This window comes from Crocodylus porosus, unplaced genomic scaffold (assembly GCF_001723895.1).
Source record: "Crocodylus porosus isolate Cpor-Errol unplaced genomic scaffold, CroPor_comp1, whole genome shotgun sequence".
Taxonomy (NCBI): Eukaryota; Metazoa; Chordata; order Crocodylia; family Crocodylidae; genus Crocodylus; species Crocodylus porosus.
The window spans coordinates 2,677,663-2,694,058 of NW_017728944.1; the positions used below are offsets into that span (position 1 = coordinate 2,677,663).

The 16,396-nt window shown below is 48.1% G+C and overlaps 1 protein-coding gene across 1 annotated transcript; it reads left to right on the forward strand.

Moving 5' to 3' along the window:
* On the forward strand, positions 1 to 14,661 carry WIPF2 (WAS/WASL interacting protein family member 2). Its single transcript, XM_019550342.1, has 7 exons — positions 1 to 221; positions 1,096 to 1,228; positions 1,850 to 1,972; positions 3,070 to 3,732; positions 5,835 to 6,044; positions 8,403 to 8,504; positions 11,328 to 14,661. Exons 1-7 carry the CDS (start codon positions 99 to 101, stop codon positions 11,366 to 11,368), a joined length of 1,395 nt encoding a protein of 464 aa, XP_019405887.1. The 5' UTR covers positions 1 to 98; the 3' UTR covers positions 11,369 to 14,661.
* Positions 14,662 to 16,396: the final 1,735 nt, after the last annotated feature.

Consider the following 16,396-nt stretch of genomic DNA (forward strand, 5'->3'; position numbering starts at 1 on the left):
ACTTGATGATCTCCTGAGGTCTCTTCCAGCCCTAATGTCTGTAAAATCTATGAACCTCTGACTTAGATGCTCTAGGTTATTTCACTGCCTTCCTCAGGATGCAGGACCTTGCTATGACCATGGCTAAGTCATCTTGCTCTTCAGTGCTGCTGTTCCCCTACCTGTGTGATGGGGAGATGAATCCTGTGAGGATTAGTGAACGTCTACATGCTGCTCGGAAGGTGTCATACACTCTGAACGAGCCTGTTAATTAGGTCGCTCCCTGGGTGCAGAATCCTGATCTGGCCCCGTTTCCCTTATACCCCTGGATGTTCCGTTGTGGTCAGCAGAGCTCCCTGTTAGCTGTAGCCGGCATGACTAAGTGCTACAAGTGTCCCACTGGCAGAGCTGCTGGCTTGAGGCCGAATCTTTCTTGCCATTGAATTCTAAAAGCACCTCAGGACTGGGGGAGGAAAGGCAGTTGGGAGCAAGCAGCAGGGGACTAACTCCAGCTCATCACCACTGCTGTCTCTAGTAAGAGACAGTGCCTCCCCCAAAGCCAACCCCCACTTGAGTACTAGGGAATAAAAGGCTCCTAGGGTGGACTGCGATGGTGAGCTAGATTTGATCCCTGTGATCTATGTGTTACTGTGGTCTGGCTCTGACCCTCCCCCCATCCCCTTCTTCCCTCAGTGGCTCCAAAGGGGCCCCACTCTCACAAAGCCTTTGTTCATCTAGCTAAGATTTGGAGCTGTGAGGCAGGGGAGGACTATGGCCTGGTTCTGGTTGTCCGTGTTAGTGATGTATTAGGAATTTTTAGATTTTCCCCTTTGCCTCCCTTTGGGGCTGCAGCATTGGGGGGTACTTGATGAGACTACAAGAACTGGAATGACTCTGTTTCTCAGATGGAAGGGGCAGTTTGGCAGGGGGGCAGGGTGGAAACAGTGTGGTTGGCACAGCCAGAGGGTCATGGCACCAGAGGGATTGGGGATACTTCGCTGGCAGAGGAGGTAGGAGTTATGCTGGAACTTCTCATAAACCCATTTGATGCATCAGGAGGGCTGAGGAAGTATTGGCATTGACCTGTTTCTCTCCTGACACTTTTTCCATTTCAAGGCAAACACCGAGCCCCCAAAGCTAAGCAGAGAGGAGGAGCGAGGGAGGGGAGCCCTGCTGCAGGATATTTGCAAGGGGGCCAAGCTAAAGAAGGTGACACAGATCAATGACCGCAGCGCCCCTGTCCTTGAAAGTAAGTACCTTACCCCAGGTGTCTCCACTGTGTCTTGGGTCCCAGTTCTCACATGGAAGATGATGACCTCAAAGTCCTCCTGCGTCCGTTGGGAATTTCAGTCCCTGTGGTGCTGCTTGTGCCTGGCAAAGCTGTTCCTCTTGAGCCTACAGCCCCTCAGGATGCTTCCACAAACTCTAAAGTGGTTTCCTACCAGCTTCCCTTTATAGAGACTGATGATGGAAAGTGTTATTCAGCGTTGGCCTTGGGGACTTGTTCAGTAAAATACATACTTCTTTGTAGATTTGTGCGGGGCTCTGTAATGGCACCAAGTTTCATTCCCTGAGTCCAGATGCACCTTGGGGCGGTTCAAGTCAGTTTTGAAGACACAAGACAGCATGCAAAAAGACTTTCTCTTTCTGCCCAGCAGTGGGTGTCGCTATGAGCAGCACAGCTCTAAGTCCTTTACGTCTGATGTTACCCGATCCCTCAGTCAGGCATGTGTTACATCTGCCACATAGGCACTTTCAGTTCAGGATGTGATGGGGAAACAGGCCACCAAAAAAAAAATCCTTCCCTAGGAAGGGGTTAAATTAGTAGGGGACTTGCAGCAGAAGCAGAGATATAATCCTCTCATTTCAGAACCCAAAGGTGGTGGCGGCGGTGGCAGCTATGGCTCCAGTTCGGCGGCACTCCAGCCAAAGGGAGGCCTCTTTCAAGGTGGAGTTCCCAAGCTCAGGCCTGTAGGAGCCAAGGACAGCTCAGGTATCCAGGAAATTATTCTCTGGCAAAGGTCCTATTTTGGGAAGTGTGTGACTCTGGTGCTCATGTTCTGGAGGGCTTGGGGTCTGGGGCAGCATACTGTTGTTACTGCTTGTTTCAGTGCTGGCCTGGAAGCCTCAGCTTATTAGGCCTGGTACTTGGTTCTGGAGCAACTGCTTAAAGATGTGGTCTTCATCCCCCTGCCCTTGCTGCTAAATGGCCTTTGGAAAGGGGCTGCTGCAATCTCAGAGCTGGGATATTGTCTCGCCTTTTTCCCGCCTGTGGATTCACCAACATGACAATGAGAAGCAACGGTCTCAAGTTGCAGTGAGGGAAGTTTGGGTTAGTTACTAGGAACAACTTTCTCACTAGGAATGTAGTGAAGCATTGGAACAGGCTACTCAGAGGGGTTGTGGAATCTCAATCCTTGGTGGTTTTAAAGACCAGGCTAAACAAAGCCTTGGCTGGGATGATCTAGTTGGGGATGGTCCTATTTGAGCAGGCGGATGGACAAGATGACCACCTGAGCTTCATTCCAACCCTCATTTTTTATGGTTCTGTGTTGGAACAAGGAAGAAAGCGTTGACTACAGGCCAGGGGGACCCATTTTTGATGCCTCTCCTATCTGTAACCTCAAGTAAGCCACCTCTGTCTGGGCTTGTTTCCCCAGCTATAGAGTAGAAATAACTTGCTTCCTGAGGACATTGGGAGACTTGATCTGTCACTGTCTGTCTAGTGCCTTTAAAATGGACTTGTGAATTGACAAATGGGACTTTTCAACATACATCTGTGGGCAGACTTGACCTTTGGAGAACTTGGGTTGTGAAGTCCTGGTTAGAGGTAGGTGGCACGTAGGCAGGAGCTGTGTACTGTCCCTGCCCCCACTGTATGCATTCTGTTATGCTGTCCTCATCCTCCCAGTGAGTAGAGCAGGTGAGCCAGACTGGGCTTTGTGGTGGATTCCTGCAGTGGAATTGGTGACCCTCTTGAAACTAAGATGAGCCTTTACATTTCACCCCTCTCTTCCCCCAACACAGCTCTCAGCCAGGATTTAGCACTTTCTCCTGCTTGCATGTAACCCAGGTATCTATCTGTTGCAGATGGCTCCTCTGGTAAGCCGTCTGTGCAAGTTCCTGGCTCCAGGTCAGCTGCACCACGGCCTCCAGTGCCTGCCAGCAACAGCCGACCTCATGATGATTCTGACAACAGCCGGGCTTCCCCTCCAGAGCTTCCACGGATGCAGAGACCTTCCTTGCCAGACCTCTCCCGGCCCAACAGTGCTGGCAGCACTGGCATGAAACACAGCTCCTCTGCCCCTCCACCCCCGCCACCAGGACGCCGAGCTAACGCACCTCCCGCCCCACCTCCCATGCACAGCAGCAAGGCACCTTCTTACAACCGGGAGAAGCCATTGCCACCAACGCCAGGACAGCGGCTACCCACAAGCCGAGATGGACCCCCAGCCCCTCCTCCCATCAAGCCTCCCCCTTCCCCAGTCAACGTCCGAACGGGGCTAAGTTCTCAGAACCAGTCTCTGGCTCCTCCTCCGCCTCCCTATCGACAGCCTCCAGGCGTCCCCAATGGTCCCTCTAGTCCTACTAATGAGTCGGCCCCTGAGCTACCACAGAGACACAACTCTTTGCATAGGAAGACTGCAGGTCCTGTTAGGGGCCTGGCACCACCTCCGCCCACTTCAGCTTCCCCATCTCTACAGAGCAATAGACCCCCTCCGCCAGCCCGAGACCCTCCAAGCAGAGGAGCAGGTAAGAGCTCTTCTAGCGCATTCTCGTCAATAGACTTGCACTGGGTATCCAGACCGGGAGTTGCTGTTTGCAGCTGGCTGACAGGAAGCTCCTGAATGCTCACCTTAGGGTGCTCATTCTTAGAAAGCGATGTAGTAACCCTCTGGTAGGACTGACTGGAGTATGCTAGAGTAAGAGGCTTGGGCTTGCAGAAGGATTTAAAGCACTGCCTCTTGATCTTTAACTACTTTGTACTTCCAGCCCTACAGCTTATCTTGCTTGTGGTCTCAGCCAGTACCCCATAAATGTTCCCAGTGCCAGGCTGCTCCATGCAGGCTGGCTCCCACATGGAAAGCAGAGCTACATTTACATGTTGCTTGCATCTTAGCTAATTAGTTCTCATTCTGCTGTGCCCTGTGTCAGAGCTTGTGTGTAGCATTAGATCAGAACCACTGAGTGTTGTGTAAAGCAGTGGGGGGCAATCAGGTGTCTCCTGAAAGCAGTGTTGAGTTGGGCATGTGCTTCGAGATCCTGTTTTAGCCTCCAAGTAGGATGCATTTAGTTCAGACTCTGGCCTTGGGTGTCTGATTAGCTACAGCACCAGATGATTCAGATTACATTTGATGTGGAATAAAGGCTATAAACCAAGTGGAAACCTCAGAGCCTGCTGCAGCTGGGGCAGGGATGGGGGATGGAAGGATTGGCGTCTACCTGTCAAGTTGATCAAGAGAGCTAGGATGCCCTGTGTATCTGGTTGCAGACAGTGTCAGTTTTCTCCTACAATCCTGGCCCTTGCTTTAGACAGGGATGTATTCTCACAGAGGTTCTTGACTGAGTTCCCAGATGGTTACTGCAGTTATAACTTCTCAAGGATAATTTTCAACCTGTGGAATTGGGACTCGAGCAAACATTTAATTTTAAAGTACCCGCTGTTCTCTCTTCAGTGTCCTAGCTGCTTCCCTCGTCCGCTTCTCCATAGCCAGCCAAACATTAGTGTTTGTGCAGCCCTTGGATATGGGAAAGCATAATGCTGGTATTTATCCTCCCTTCCAAAGACACAGGCCTGGAGTTCAGCATTAAATCGCAGCTCCAACTTGGTCATCTGCCAGTTCTGGGAATCCTTCCGGCCCTGCCAGAATCCCTCGATTGAGTTACAGCTCAGTATCTGTTGCGTTATTCTGCATGTAATTAGCTTAATTAGGAACATGAACTGCAGATTCATTTTGTCATGGAAGCTGGGCAGGGGTGATTAAAAACATCAGAAATGCTCCAAGCCACAGGGAAGATTTTCCTTGTAGTTGCTTCCTGAGCACCTGATCCATGTATTTTCTCCCAGCCACGGGCCTACTTTGTGCTGCACTGGAAGCTCAGCTTGCACAAAGAGTGTGGGTTTGGGGCCCTAGTTGTGCTCACTCTGAAATGGTCACAACTTTGAGAAACCATAATGTGGCTCTGAGCTGCCCAGAGGGATTGGGGGGTGGGGTTACATCTGCCATTTTGCACCATTCCCTGTCTACCAGGCTGTTTCTGCCAAGGGAGGGTTGGGAAACCTTCTTGCTGCAGACGCATAAACAAGCCAAGGGAGGTTGTAGTTGGGAAAGCACCATTGCTGGAGACAGGAAAGAGAGCAGACCGCTGTTAGGGGAGCAGGCCTGCCCACATAGGGTCAGCCACCAATGGGATTGTCTGCTTATGGCTGCTGTTCACTTGGAAGTGGAAGTCCTCTGTCTGCTGGGAAGTAGGTGAACATGTCTAATGTGGTGTGCAGAGACTGGTGGCTTTGCCCTTGTTGCTGACCGGGGAGGGAGAAAATATGTGAAGCTAAGGAGTGGGGATGTCTGTTAATGTGTTAAGAGCAGAAAAGGGTGTTGTGCTGGGGATAGGTGCGTGGACTGTGAGGGTGGATCTGGGTAGCTTCCCTGGCTGAGTACTGATGGCACAGCTTTCTGGATCCTGTCACTGCCCCTGAGGACTCCCAGGGGATGTTGGTGTTCTCCGGCACACATGAGCATTTCCTCCGCAGTACTCCCAGTCTTTCCCCTTACTCCTTCCCCCTGCTGTCCTCATGGCTGGTAAAGGAGGCTGTTGTGGGTTTGCACTAATCCCCTGGGTTTCTTTTGCAGCCCCGCCACCCCCGCCCCCAATGATCCGGAATGGTGGTCGAGACGCCCCTCCTCCCCCACCACCGTTCAGGATGCATGGGTCCTCAGATCCTCAGAGCCGAGGGAAACCCCCACCCCCACCGACGAGAACGCCAGTTGGGCCACCCCCACCACCTCCCCCGATAAGAAATGGGCACAGAGAGTCTGTCTCCACAGTGAGGTCTTTCTTGGGTAAGTACAAGTCTTCTGCATGGTACGGAGCCATTTGGGGAATGCGCTTCATATTCTGTGCATCCCTTTTACATCCTAAAGCCCCCACAGTACAAGGTTGGCAGGGCTGTGAAGAAGTTGCTATTCTTATAGGTCCTGTGTAAACAAAGCACGAGCTCCTTGGAGCAGCAGCTCCTGAAGCCTCTTGTGTGGATCTGGGGCTCTCCTGGCATCTTCAGCACTTGTAGAGTGGCATACTTGGCATTATCTTACTGCTTGGCTGGCATTTCTGCCTCAAGTATGTGGGGTCCAGAGATTTTATAATGCTCTCTGGGCATCTGTTCCTACTTCACCATCTCCAGATTTTCTGTTATGGAAGGGCTATCAGAGGAGCACTGTCTACCCACCTCCATCCACTGCTCTCTTTTGATAAACCCCCGTCCCCCCGCGGGACAATATCATTCTTCCTCTTCCCCCTCTTAGCAATGAATTCTTATCCTATGTTTCTCATATCCTGGGTAGCTGCTACCAGGGTGGCTTATGAAAACCCCCCCTAAATGACGGTGCCCGTGAAGTTATGTTGATTATGTCATCTTCAGAGTCTAAGGAGGGGTGGGGTGAATTGCTCATTGACTGAAATGTACCGTCTACACTTAACAATTCCCTACTCCTTGAAGAGGTTTTTGTGTAAAGGAGAAGCCTTCCATTTCCTGGGCATCTATGTCTTTCTGACATGCTATGGAGTGGTGAAGCTGCTGGAAATCCTGCTTCTGCGAAGCAGTGGATGTGCTAAAAATTCATTGTTTCATAAAATTCATTCGTAACAATGAATGGATGCCAATACAATATTAGGCAAGTTTGGCAGTTTCAAAGTTGTAATTAACGTTTTTCAGGTGATTTATCCCTAGGAAGTGTGAGAGAGAGTGTGTGTGTGTGTGTATGTTTTGTAAATGGGAGGGTAAGTACACTCGGATAATAATCCAAACCAAAAATCGAGTTATGAGTAGTTATGAGTTCACCTAATTGGCTGTGCAGGTCAGATCAAAACCAAATGAACGCACCGCTAAGCTTGTTTCTATTTCTCAAAATCTTTCTTCTGGAGAATCAGTCAGAAGCACAATTAGTGAAGATGTGTTGTGATAAGTTGCCCTTGCCCATAGACTCATTGGTAAAAAAACATCCTTTCGTGAAAGAGAATGTGGTGCATGTAGTTCTGAATGAGATTTCCTCAGTCTGATTCTGGAATGGAACTAATAAGTAGTGCAAGTGATTTTACAGATAGTGACAGTGAAACTGGAGGTGCTGCAGTGACCTTAGTGGAAGCGAATTAAACTCTGAAGTAGATGAGTGGACAACCACAGCATATCATGCATAATTCTTTGGGTGTGCTAAAATTAGTGTGTCAACAGTTTTCAGTGCCTTCAGTTTTTTCCTTTAAATTTTAAACAATGTAAGGGAAGCACATGCCATTGTGTATTGTTTTTACATTTTTACAAGTATTCCAATGAAAAAAATTTCTTTCCACATAAAGCTTTGAATTGGTTTGAATATAACGTTTAAACCACATTGTGTGCTATATTTAATTTTTTCCTAATCAGATATTTCGGTTCAAATACTTGTGGCTATTGGAACATAAAATCAACATGGGGGTACTTTTTAAATTTTGTTTATTTGACTACTATTTAGTAAATGTGCTAAATCAGATCGTGCTGTATTTAGGGCATTGGAAAACCCACATCTCTGACTGGGGAAGGAATATGGTCCTCTTTCAACATTTATAGGCATCAGAGCATTTGCATGGTTAAGTCTAGTCTCTGCTCTGGAAGTGCAGCCATTATACGTGGGCCAGGAGCTTTGTGGGCAGTACCAGTGGGAGTGCTCCTGTGTGGGACTGTTTGGTTGGCGCCTCATTTTCTCCTGTCACATAGTCTTCCATGCTGTGCATGGGCCCTTTCTCTTCTGGTACCTGTTTCCTCAGGCTATACTGCCAGGTTGAAAGGGAAATATAGCTGTGTGACTGAAGTCTGCCATCCCAATTGAGTGCACAAGGACAGATCCCTTTGGGTTTGTTTGTCCTAACTCATTAGGCTTTGTTCCTTCGTGTTTCATACTCCAGTTAAGTGTTATGTGGCATGTTCTTGCTCTAGCTAAAGAGAAATGCAAGGGGGCAGATCTTATGAAGGACTCTGCTGATCTGGTGGTGCTCGTGGTAGGGTGGTGGGTAATTCTCCGTTGATTTTTGGTGGGAGCAAAGCACTTCTGCAGTCTTGGCCACAACTGATGGAGCTTGTCTGAGACCTCCAGAGGACTGCGCTTGTCTACTTGTTTCATCTTCCCACAACAACCTGGACTTCACTCTTTTTTTCCCTGTCTTTGCAGATGACTTTGAATCTAAATATTCCTTTCATCCAGTTGAAGACTTTCCTGCTCCAGAAGAATATAAACATTTTCAGAGAATTTATCCCAGCAAAAGTAATAGAGGTAAGTTGCACAGCCACTCTTGCAAACCCCATTGGCTCCTGCAGGTCCTGTGGAGGAGCCCCAGCCTACTCAATGGACCCAGGCTTTTGAAAACTTGGAAAGAAGTTAAAGCAACCCCATGTATCTGATCAGTGATCACAGAGCTGCCTGTACCACATTTGGTAGCTTGGGCTCTCACCTTTCTTTGCTCTCAATTTTCTTTTAGACCTTCTTTCCTTTCTAGGCTCCCCTCACACCCCGTTCATACCTGATAGCTAAAATCAGATGCATGCCACGGGGGAAGGGGGCTTGTAGTTCATTACAATATTGTCCTTTGGATGTAAAATACACTTGAGAGATACCGGAGTCAGTACAGCTCTCCTGTTCTTAGCCAGGCTGGCCTCCCTTGTAACCATGCTGTAAAGCTCTCGCAAAGCTGGTATTGACTAGTGAGATGGACGTCAACCTAACCTAGCCCTGTAGAACCTCCAGAGCCAGACACTTGCCTCTTCTGTTCCTTCACCTGGGGGCAGGTGGATGTAGGTGACTTTTTGTGAGCTTCACATTTCATGTCTAATTTAGTTGCATGGGGAGCCTCTGCAGGCCCAGTCCATCAAGGAGGCCATTCATAACGGACTGGCCAATGGCAATACCCTGAGGGACAGCCAGCACGGGTTTGTTGCGGGTAGGTCATGCTTGACCAATTTCCTTTCCTCTTACAACCAGGTAACCTATCACCTGGACAAGGGGGAAGAGATTGATGTCATACATCTCGACTTTTTTGAAAAAAAAAAAAAGAAAGCCTTCAATCTGGTATCCCATGATCACCTTTTGGCAAAACTGGCTATCTGTGGCCTTGGGTCCACCACGATCCGCTGGCTGGAGAATTGGCTCCGTGATCAGACCCAGAGGGTGGTGGTTGATGGAAGTCAATCGTCATGGTGCCCTGTGACCAGTGGGTCCCTCAAGGCTCCGTCCTTGGACCTATTTTGTTCAACCTCTTCATTAAAGATGTGGACATTGGAGTCAGAAGCGGACTGGCCAAGTTCGCAGATGATACCAAACTTTGGGGTCAAGCATCCACATCTGAGGACAGGGGTAATCCAGGCTGACCTTGACAGGCTCAGTAAATGGGCAGATGAGAACCTGATGGTGTTTAACACTGAAAAATGCAAGGTTCTCCACCTTGGGAGTCAAAACCTTCAGCATGTCTATAGGCTTGGCAGTGCTATGCTGACTAGCACTACGGACAAGAGGGACTTGAAGGTCAGGATTGACCACAAAATGAACATGAGCCTGCAATGTGATGCTGCAGCCAATAAAGCGAGCAAAACACTGGCTTGCATCCATAGATGATTCTCAAGCAAATCCCAGGACATCATTCTCCCATTGTACTTGGCTGTGGTGAGGTTGCAGCTGGAGTACTGCATCCAGTTTTGGGCTCCACAATTCAAAAAGGATGTGGAGAAGCTTGAGAGAGTCCAGAGAAGAGCCACGCACATGATCGGAGGTCAGGAAAACAGACCTTACGACGAGAGGCTGAGAGCCATGGAACTTTTCAGTCTGGAAAAGTGCAGGCTCAAGGGTGATCTGGTGGCCACCTATAAACTTATAAGGGGTGTTCATCAGGACCTGGGGGAACGTTTGTTCACTAGAGCACCCTAAGGGGTTACAAGGTTGAACGGTTATAAACTCCTGCAAGACCGTTTCAGGCTGGACATAAGGAAGAACTTCTTTACTGTCTGAGCCCCCAAGGTCTGGAATGGTGTGCTGCTGGAGGTGGTTCGAGCACCTACTTTGAATGCCTTCAAGAGAAACCTGGATGTTTTTCTTGCTGGGATCCTATGACCTCAGCTGATTTCCTGTCCCTGGGGCAAGGGGCTGGACTCAATCTTCCGAGGTCCCTTCCACCCCTAACGTCTCTGAAATCTAAGTTAGAGCCCCCAGAGGGTAGTGCACTGCCCTCCTGACCCTCATGCACGCTGGGAGCTGGGATGTTAGCACCAGTAGGCCAGTGCTGGGTCGGGTAAGGGGGTCATCACTTGTACAGAGCAGAATCCTCAGTGATTTACTCCCACCTATTTTATGCCCCTTCATGGTGCCAGAGCTGGCACAAACTGGCTTTAGCGACTGCACCTTGGGGCCTGGAATCGTGCATCTAGTTAAAGCATGAAGTGCCCCCTCCCTCTCTCCTCCCTTCCCCCCATTAAGAGTCCAAGACTACTGAACTTGACCTGAACAGAAAGGTGCTGGGCAGATCAGCTGCTCATGAGGTAAATGCATGAAGGGTTTTAAGGTACTTGGATGCTGTGGTGACATGGGTTGAAGAAGCACATTTGCTGGGCTCCGGCTCCAGCCCAGACGAAGCTGGTGTTCTGGAGCAGCTAACATACCCTTGCCTGGCAGGAGAGGCTCCCGAGGAGACTGGAATGCTGATTGTCTTCTTTAAACCAATAAATGTTTAATGTGGCTTTGGAAACATAAGCACTGTAGCTTTCACCTCTTTACGATGGCTGGTTCCATAGTCACAGGAAACAAATCACAGGCTCCAGACATTTAATGCATTTCGGGAACAGTAAAAATATGCTGAGTGGGTTGATTCCCAGGATAAAAGGAGCCAGTAACTGTGCCAGGAATCAGGCCTGTCCACCTCCAAGTAAATAATTCTTCAACCCCCTTTTGAAAGAGTCCTGGCAGCCAGCAAGGAGACCTCTGAGTTGGGTAACTCAGCTGACCCTAGTTTAGCATTTTCTCAGCCATTTGGCTCCAGCTGGCCCCACCACCAGTTTTGCCACCAGTTCCCTGGACCTGATTCATATTAAGCCAACTTTTATTGTCTTGCAGCTACCCGTGGGGCCCCGCCTCTGCCTCCCATCCCCAGGTGAAGTCCAGCTGCAGAGTCTGGTTGTTCCTTGGCAAAGAAATGGACCTTCTTTCTTTCCTTGAATGGATTTCCCCACCCTCCCTGCCTCTTAGGAACCTGCATGAGAAGCTCCTAGTGTCTCCGTTTTTCCCAGCAGCGCAAAGAAAAAACCCACTCAGATGAACCCACCTTCTCACCTCCATCTATGCATTTCATACCTGGACCAAACCGTTTTGCAGTGGTATCTGGGTGAGTTCCATCCTCCACTTTGTAGCTGCAGATCCATGTATCATGCTGGAAAGAAGCTTCTTGCTCCACTCTGAAGATTCATGCAGAGACTTTTTTTTTCCCTCCCTGGTTCACATAGCAATTAATGCAGAGCAGGGCAAGCCAGCATGGCAGTTTTGGGACCAGAAACCAGCTCGGTACAAGGAGTGACCCATTTGCTCCTGCCAGGGCTGGGGGAGGAACATTTGATCCTTTTTAAAGAAGGAAGTTCGATTGTAGAGGTGGTCAAAGAAAAGGAATACGTCTTCTAAGAGTTTTTTTAATATCAAGAACACTATTGGATGTGAACACTACATATTAACCTGTTAAGCTAATGCTGAGTAACAAGCTGGGGTGGGGGGAGTTTAAACTGAACTGGTTACCCAAAGCTGACAAATGGCCACTTTCTGTATGTAATATGTTGAAGGGAGTGTATGCTGATTTTAAAACTGTCAGAAGAAACCGTGGAGCCACTGGGCAGTGGCCATCCAAGCAAATCTTTGACTCGGAAAGTGAAGGAAGCCATTGTAGAAAGGTGCTAAACACAGTCTCGAAACGAAGAAGCTCAGAGCTGGCAGCTGCAGCACAGTTCATGATCTGGGTCTTGGCTCCTGTCTGAGACCTGCTAGCTGGGGCTGCACCATCGTTCCTCAGGCAGTGTGTTATTACAACACGCATGTTGTTGCCAGATTGCCCTCTCTCCTGCCATGGTTAATTTGACAAAACCAATCCATCCCTTTTCTTGGATCCGGTACAGTTAACAGCTGCAGAAATCTCTGGCTCACCTTCTGGTTCGGAGACAGCCTGCAGCAAAGGGAACATGCCATGTCAGGAGTGGTCAGCATAATCATACTGACAGGTTCCTGTGTGAGTGCGGTGGGGTGGCTCTGGAAAGAGTGCCCACGACACAGCAGGTGGCAGAGCCCTCCGTGCCCTCTTACGCCATCTCAACTGTAAGGGCAACCTACCAAAGGCATCACATTAATTGGGGAAGTTATCTTGGTAGCATTAAGAAACTAAAGGAGTTGGGCTAGATATGGATCTGTGAGGAGGAGTACAGTGTGGGTGAGCTGCTTGTCATGCCACAGTGGGTAATGTGATAAGCAGACATCTTCACTGTAATTCTCATGAGGCCTTGCTTGGCCAAACTGATTGACTGGTTGTAGGCCGCAGAATGGTTTCTAATAATACAATACCTAGCTTACGTTTTGCCTTATACACTACTTCTGTCAAACTGTTGGTACCAGACTGCTTATTATGTATATTTACTCTAATGGGGTGCAGGTTACATTAATCATAGTTACCAATCTATTTTCTATGTTGTAAAAAGCTTGTAATATAGGAGGAAGGTGGGCTTGTTGCAAGTATACTAAAATACTCACCTTTAAACTGCTTTTTTCTATGATGATGGAAATGTGTATCCTTTTTAAGTTAGAACTAGGCAGCACTCATGTTGAGGAACACTGCCCAGTTAAAGGAAACCTTTGCTGTTGTGTTTTGTTTTTTTCTGGAGGAAAAAAAATCTGCCCAGCGTAGCTGGTTGGGAAGAGAAGTTAAATGCACTGTGCATTTTTGTTTAAATAAATTTTTTAAAGGAAAAAATATATATACAATATATTTTTTTCCCTGTAATATTGGCTTCCTTGACTTGTTGATTTTTTTGGAAGCGAAGAGGGGATTCTTTTCAGAGGGCAAAATTAAAAAAGCAAAACGGTAAACTTGGTATAACATTTAAATAAAAATAAAGGTGCACGTCTGTTCAAATAGCAAATTCTGGGCCAAAGCACTTTGATGTTAGGTGTTTATAATCTCATTGTACGTGCATTGTGGTACTTACTGCTCACCTGAAACCTGTTAGCATGTCCTTTATCATGCTGCTGTTGACAAAACCCCAGCTGTTAGTGCTGTCATGGCAGCTTTTTCATCACTGGGGAATGCAGGCTGAGCCAGCTTTATAGCAATGCGGAGCATTCTGCTCCACCAAACTGTGATTTGTTAAAGGATGCTGCTAATGGTACCATGCTGGGAGCTCTTAAAGGAGGTATTAAATCACCATGGCGACTGGGTGGCAGTGGTGGGGAAGGGACAGAAGGTAGAATGTACCACTGCATGCCAGTGCAATACCTTGGCCAACTGAGCCCTGGAAAGGAGCCTAAGCAACCTTGAACAATAATCTTTCTCCAGGGAATGGTGAGAGAGAAAATAATCTGTTACAGACTTTGCATAATGTAAAGCAGGGTTTATTTTTTCTTGCTTTCTTGAAATGGTGGTTCTTCAGACCAGGGTCTTTGCATACATAGACGCTGCAGCAACCAGAGGTGCTCTTGTCCACTGAGGAGCTGCATCACCTAACAAGGCCCCGCTGCAATCATTTTGAAATCCAGACTTTGGGACCAGCCAAGAACTAAGATTCTGTCATTCTGCTGCCCAAATTCCTATTACCTTGCATGGCTGCTGGGACAGCACCAAACAGGCATGCATCTGGGCTTCAGGGAGGCAGAAGTGAGATGGGTCTTTGAAAGACCAATTGATGTCTCTGAGCAAGAATGATTATTGAACAAAAGAGAGGTTTTCTCCACTTCTACTCGCCCTCATTGTGCCTTACCATGTCAAAGGCAATTTCCCTCCTCGTACTGCTTTGACAGAAGGAAATCGGTGTGCATAGTCCCCTCACTATTTTCTTCTGCCTGTTTGGTCCTATTTTAAAGTCCACTTCTTCTTGACCGTCTGTAGTGCCACCAGGCTGAAGGATTCCAGTTGCCTGAGTCTTCCTTCCACTGCAACAAATTCACAGCATGGAAGAGCTGAAGTGTTTGACATGCTGTTGTATAAATGCCCTAGACCTGACCTGTGTGTGTGTGTGTGTGGAGTCTGCATGTTAGCTGGATTTTTATAATTTATTGTATGTTTTGTTTTGTTTTTTTAAACTTCTCCCTTGGAGGGACTCGTACTGTAGTTTGAACTCTGATCTAATTCTTTTGTATGCTTCTTCCCGTTTCACCTTCAATGCAGTTCTTTAAACCTCACTATTAAAAATAATAATCCCAATTCTTTGTTGTCATGCTTTGGACTTTGTGTTGGTTTAGAGAGATGAACTAAGGGTAAGATTTGTAAATCTTATCTTTGTCCAATATTTCCCCTTCACACATTATTGTGGCCTGGTAGATCAGCAATTCCAAGACTTGCTGATTTATGCGGAAGGTGAGAGCTTTTCTGTTTCCCATGTGCAGTGATTGTCAACCTTTTTATACTTGAGGCACTCCTTAGAAAATGTCAGCTTTTAGCTTTGTTATTTTTTCCATGGTCAAGAAACAAAAAGAGCAATTCTTACATTGCAGAGAACTCAGAAAGACCCCAACCCAACAGGTCAGAGTGTTTTTTGCCACAGGATCCCTATTTGATATCTCTTGGTGTATCCTGTGCATCACATAGATGTTTCCACACCTAACTGTGTGGTACCCTTAAGAGTCTCACAGAACCTGGCTGAGAATAACCGCCTTAGTTCTAAAAAGGGTAACAACGTACCTGTCTCTATTTACTCTTTTTGCTCTCTGAGTGCTTGGTCTTGCATCCAATATGATGCAACTTCTCTACCAGTCTTGCTGCTTTCTGTGGGACACAAATGGAAGATCCAACGGAAGGTCCCAGCTGTACCATGGCAGCAGTGGCCCCCAATTCCAAATACATATGGCCATGCAGAAGCCCAACACCCTGCCCTTGACTTCTGTGGCAATTGCTAGTCCTTAGGGCTTCTCAAAATTGGCCATTGTTTCATATTAGGTAGGGTTGGAAGAGCAGATCATCAAGTCCGACCCCCTGCCATGAGCAGGCAAGAATGCTGGGGTCAAATGACCCCGGCTAGGTGATCATCTAGTTTCCTTTCAAAGACCCCCAGGGTGGGAGCGAGCACCACTGCCCTTGGAAGTTGGTTCCAGATCCTAGCTGCCCTGACTGTGAAGTAGCGCTTCCTGATGTCTATCCTGAATCTACTCTCCATCAATTTATGGCTATTATTCCTTGTTACTCCCAGTAGTGCTCAGGGGAACAGGGACTCTCCCATTGCCTGCTGCTCCCCCTTGGCCAGTTTATAGATGGCCACCAGATCCCCTCTCAGCCTTCTCTTGTGGAGGCTGAACAGGTTCAGGTCCCTTAGCCTCTCCTCGTAGGGCCTGCCCTGCTGTCCCCTGATCATGCGAGTGGCCCTCCTCTGGACCGTCTTCATGTTGTCCACATCCCTCCTGAAGTGCGGCACCAAGAACTGGATGCAGTACTCCAACTGCAGCCTAACCAGTTTTCTATGGTGGGGGAGGATCACCTCCTTGGACCTGCTTGTGTTGCATCTGTGGATGCATGACAAGGTATGTTTGGCCTACCTGACTGTATCCCCACAATGCCGGCCCATGTTCATTTTGGCATCAATGATGATTCCAAGATCTGTTTCTGCCTCTGCACTGATGAGAAGGGAGTTCCTCACCCTGTATGTACTCTGCTGGTTCTTTCTCCCTAGGTGCAGTACCTTGCACTTGTCAGTATTGAATCCCATCTTATTCTTATCCATGCACCCCGTCCAGATCCAATTGCAGCCTGTCCCTCCCTCCTAGCATGCCCTCTTCTCCCCACATCTTGGTGTCATCCACAAATTTGAACAAGGTGCTTTTTACCCACTCCTCCAGGTTGCTGATGAAAATGTTGAACAGTGCAGGCCTGAGGACCGAGCCCTGCAGGACCCAACTGCCCACATCCCTCCAGGTCGAAAATGACCCATCCACCACCACTCTGGGTG

Bases quoted from the DNA above. Each gene is read 5' to 3' on its own strand.
- WIPF2 (XM_019550342.1), top strand. From the start codon at position 99: ATGCAGGACCTTGCTATGACCATGGCTAAGTCATCTTGCTCTTCAGTG. The intron at 222-1,095 runs GTGTCATACACT...TTCCATTTCAAG, and splicing joins GTCTACATGCTGCTCGGAAG to GCAAACACCGAGCCCCCAAA. The intron at 8,505-11,327 runs GTAAGTTGCACA...ATTGTCTTGCAG, and splicing joins TCCCAGCAAAAGTAATAGAG to CTACCCGTGGGGCCCCGCCT.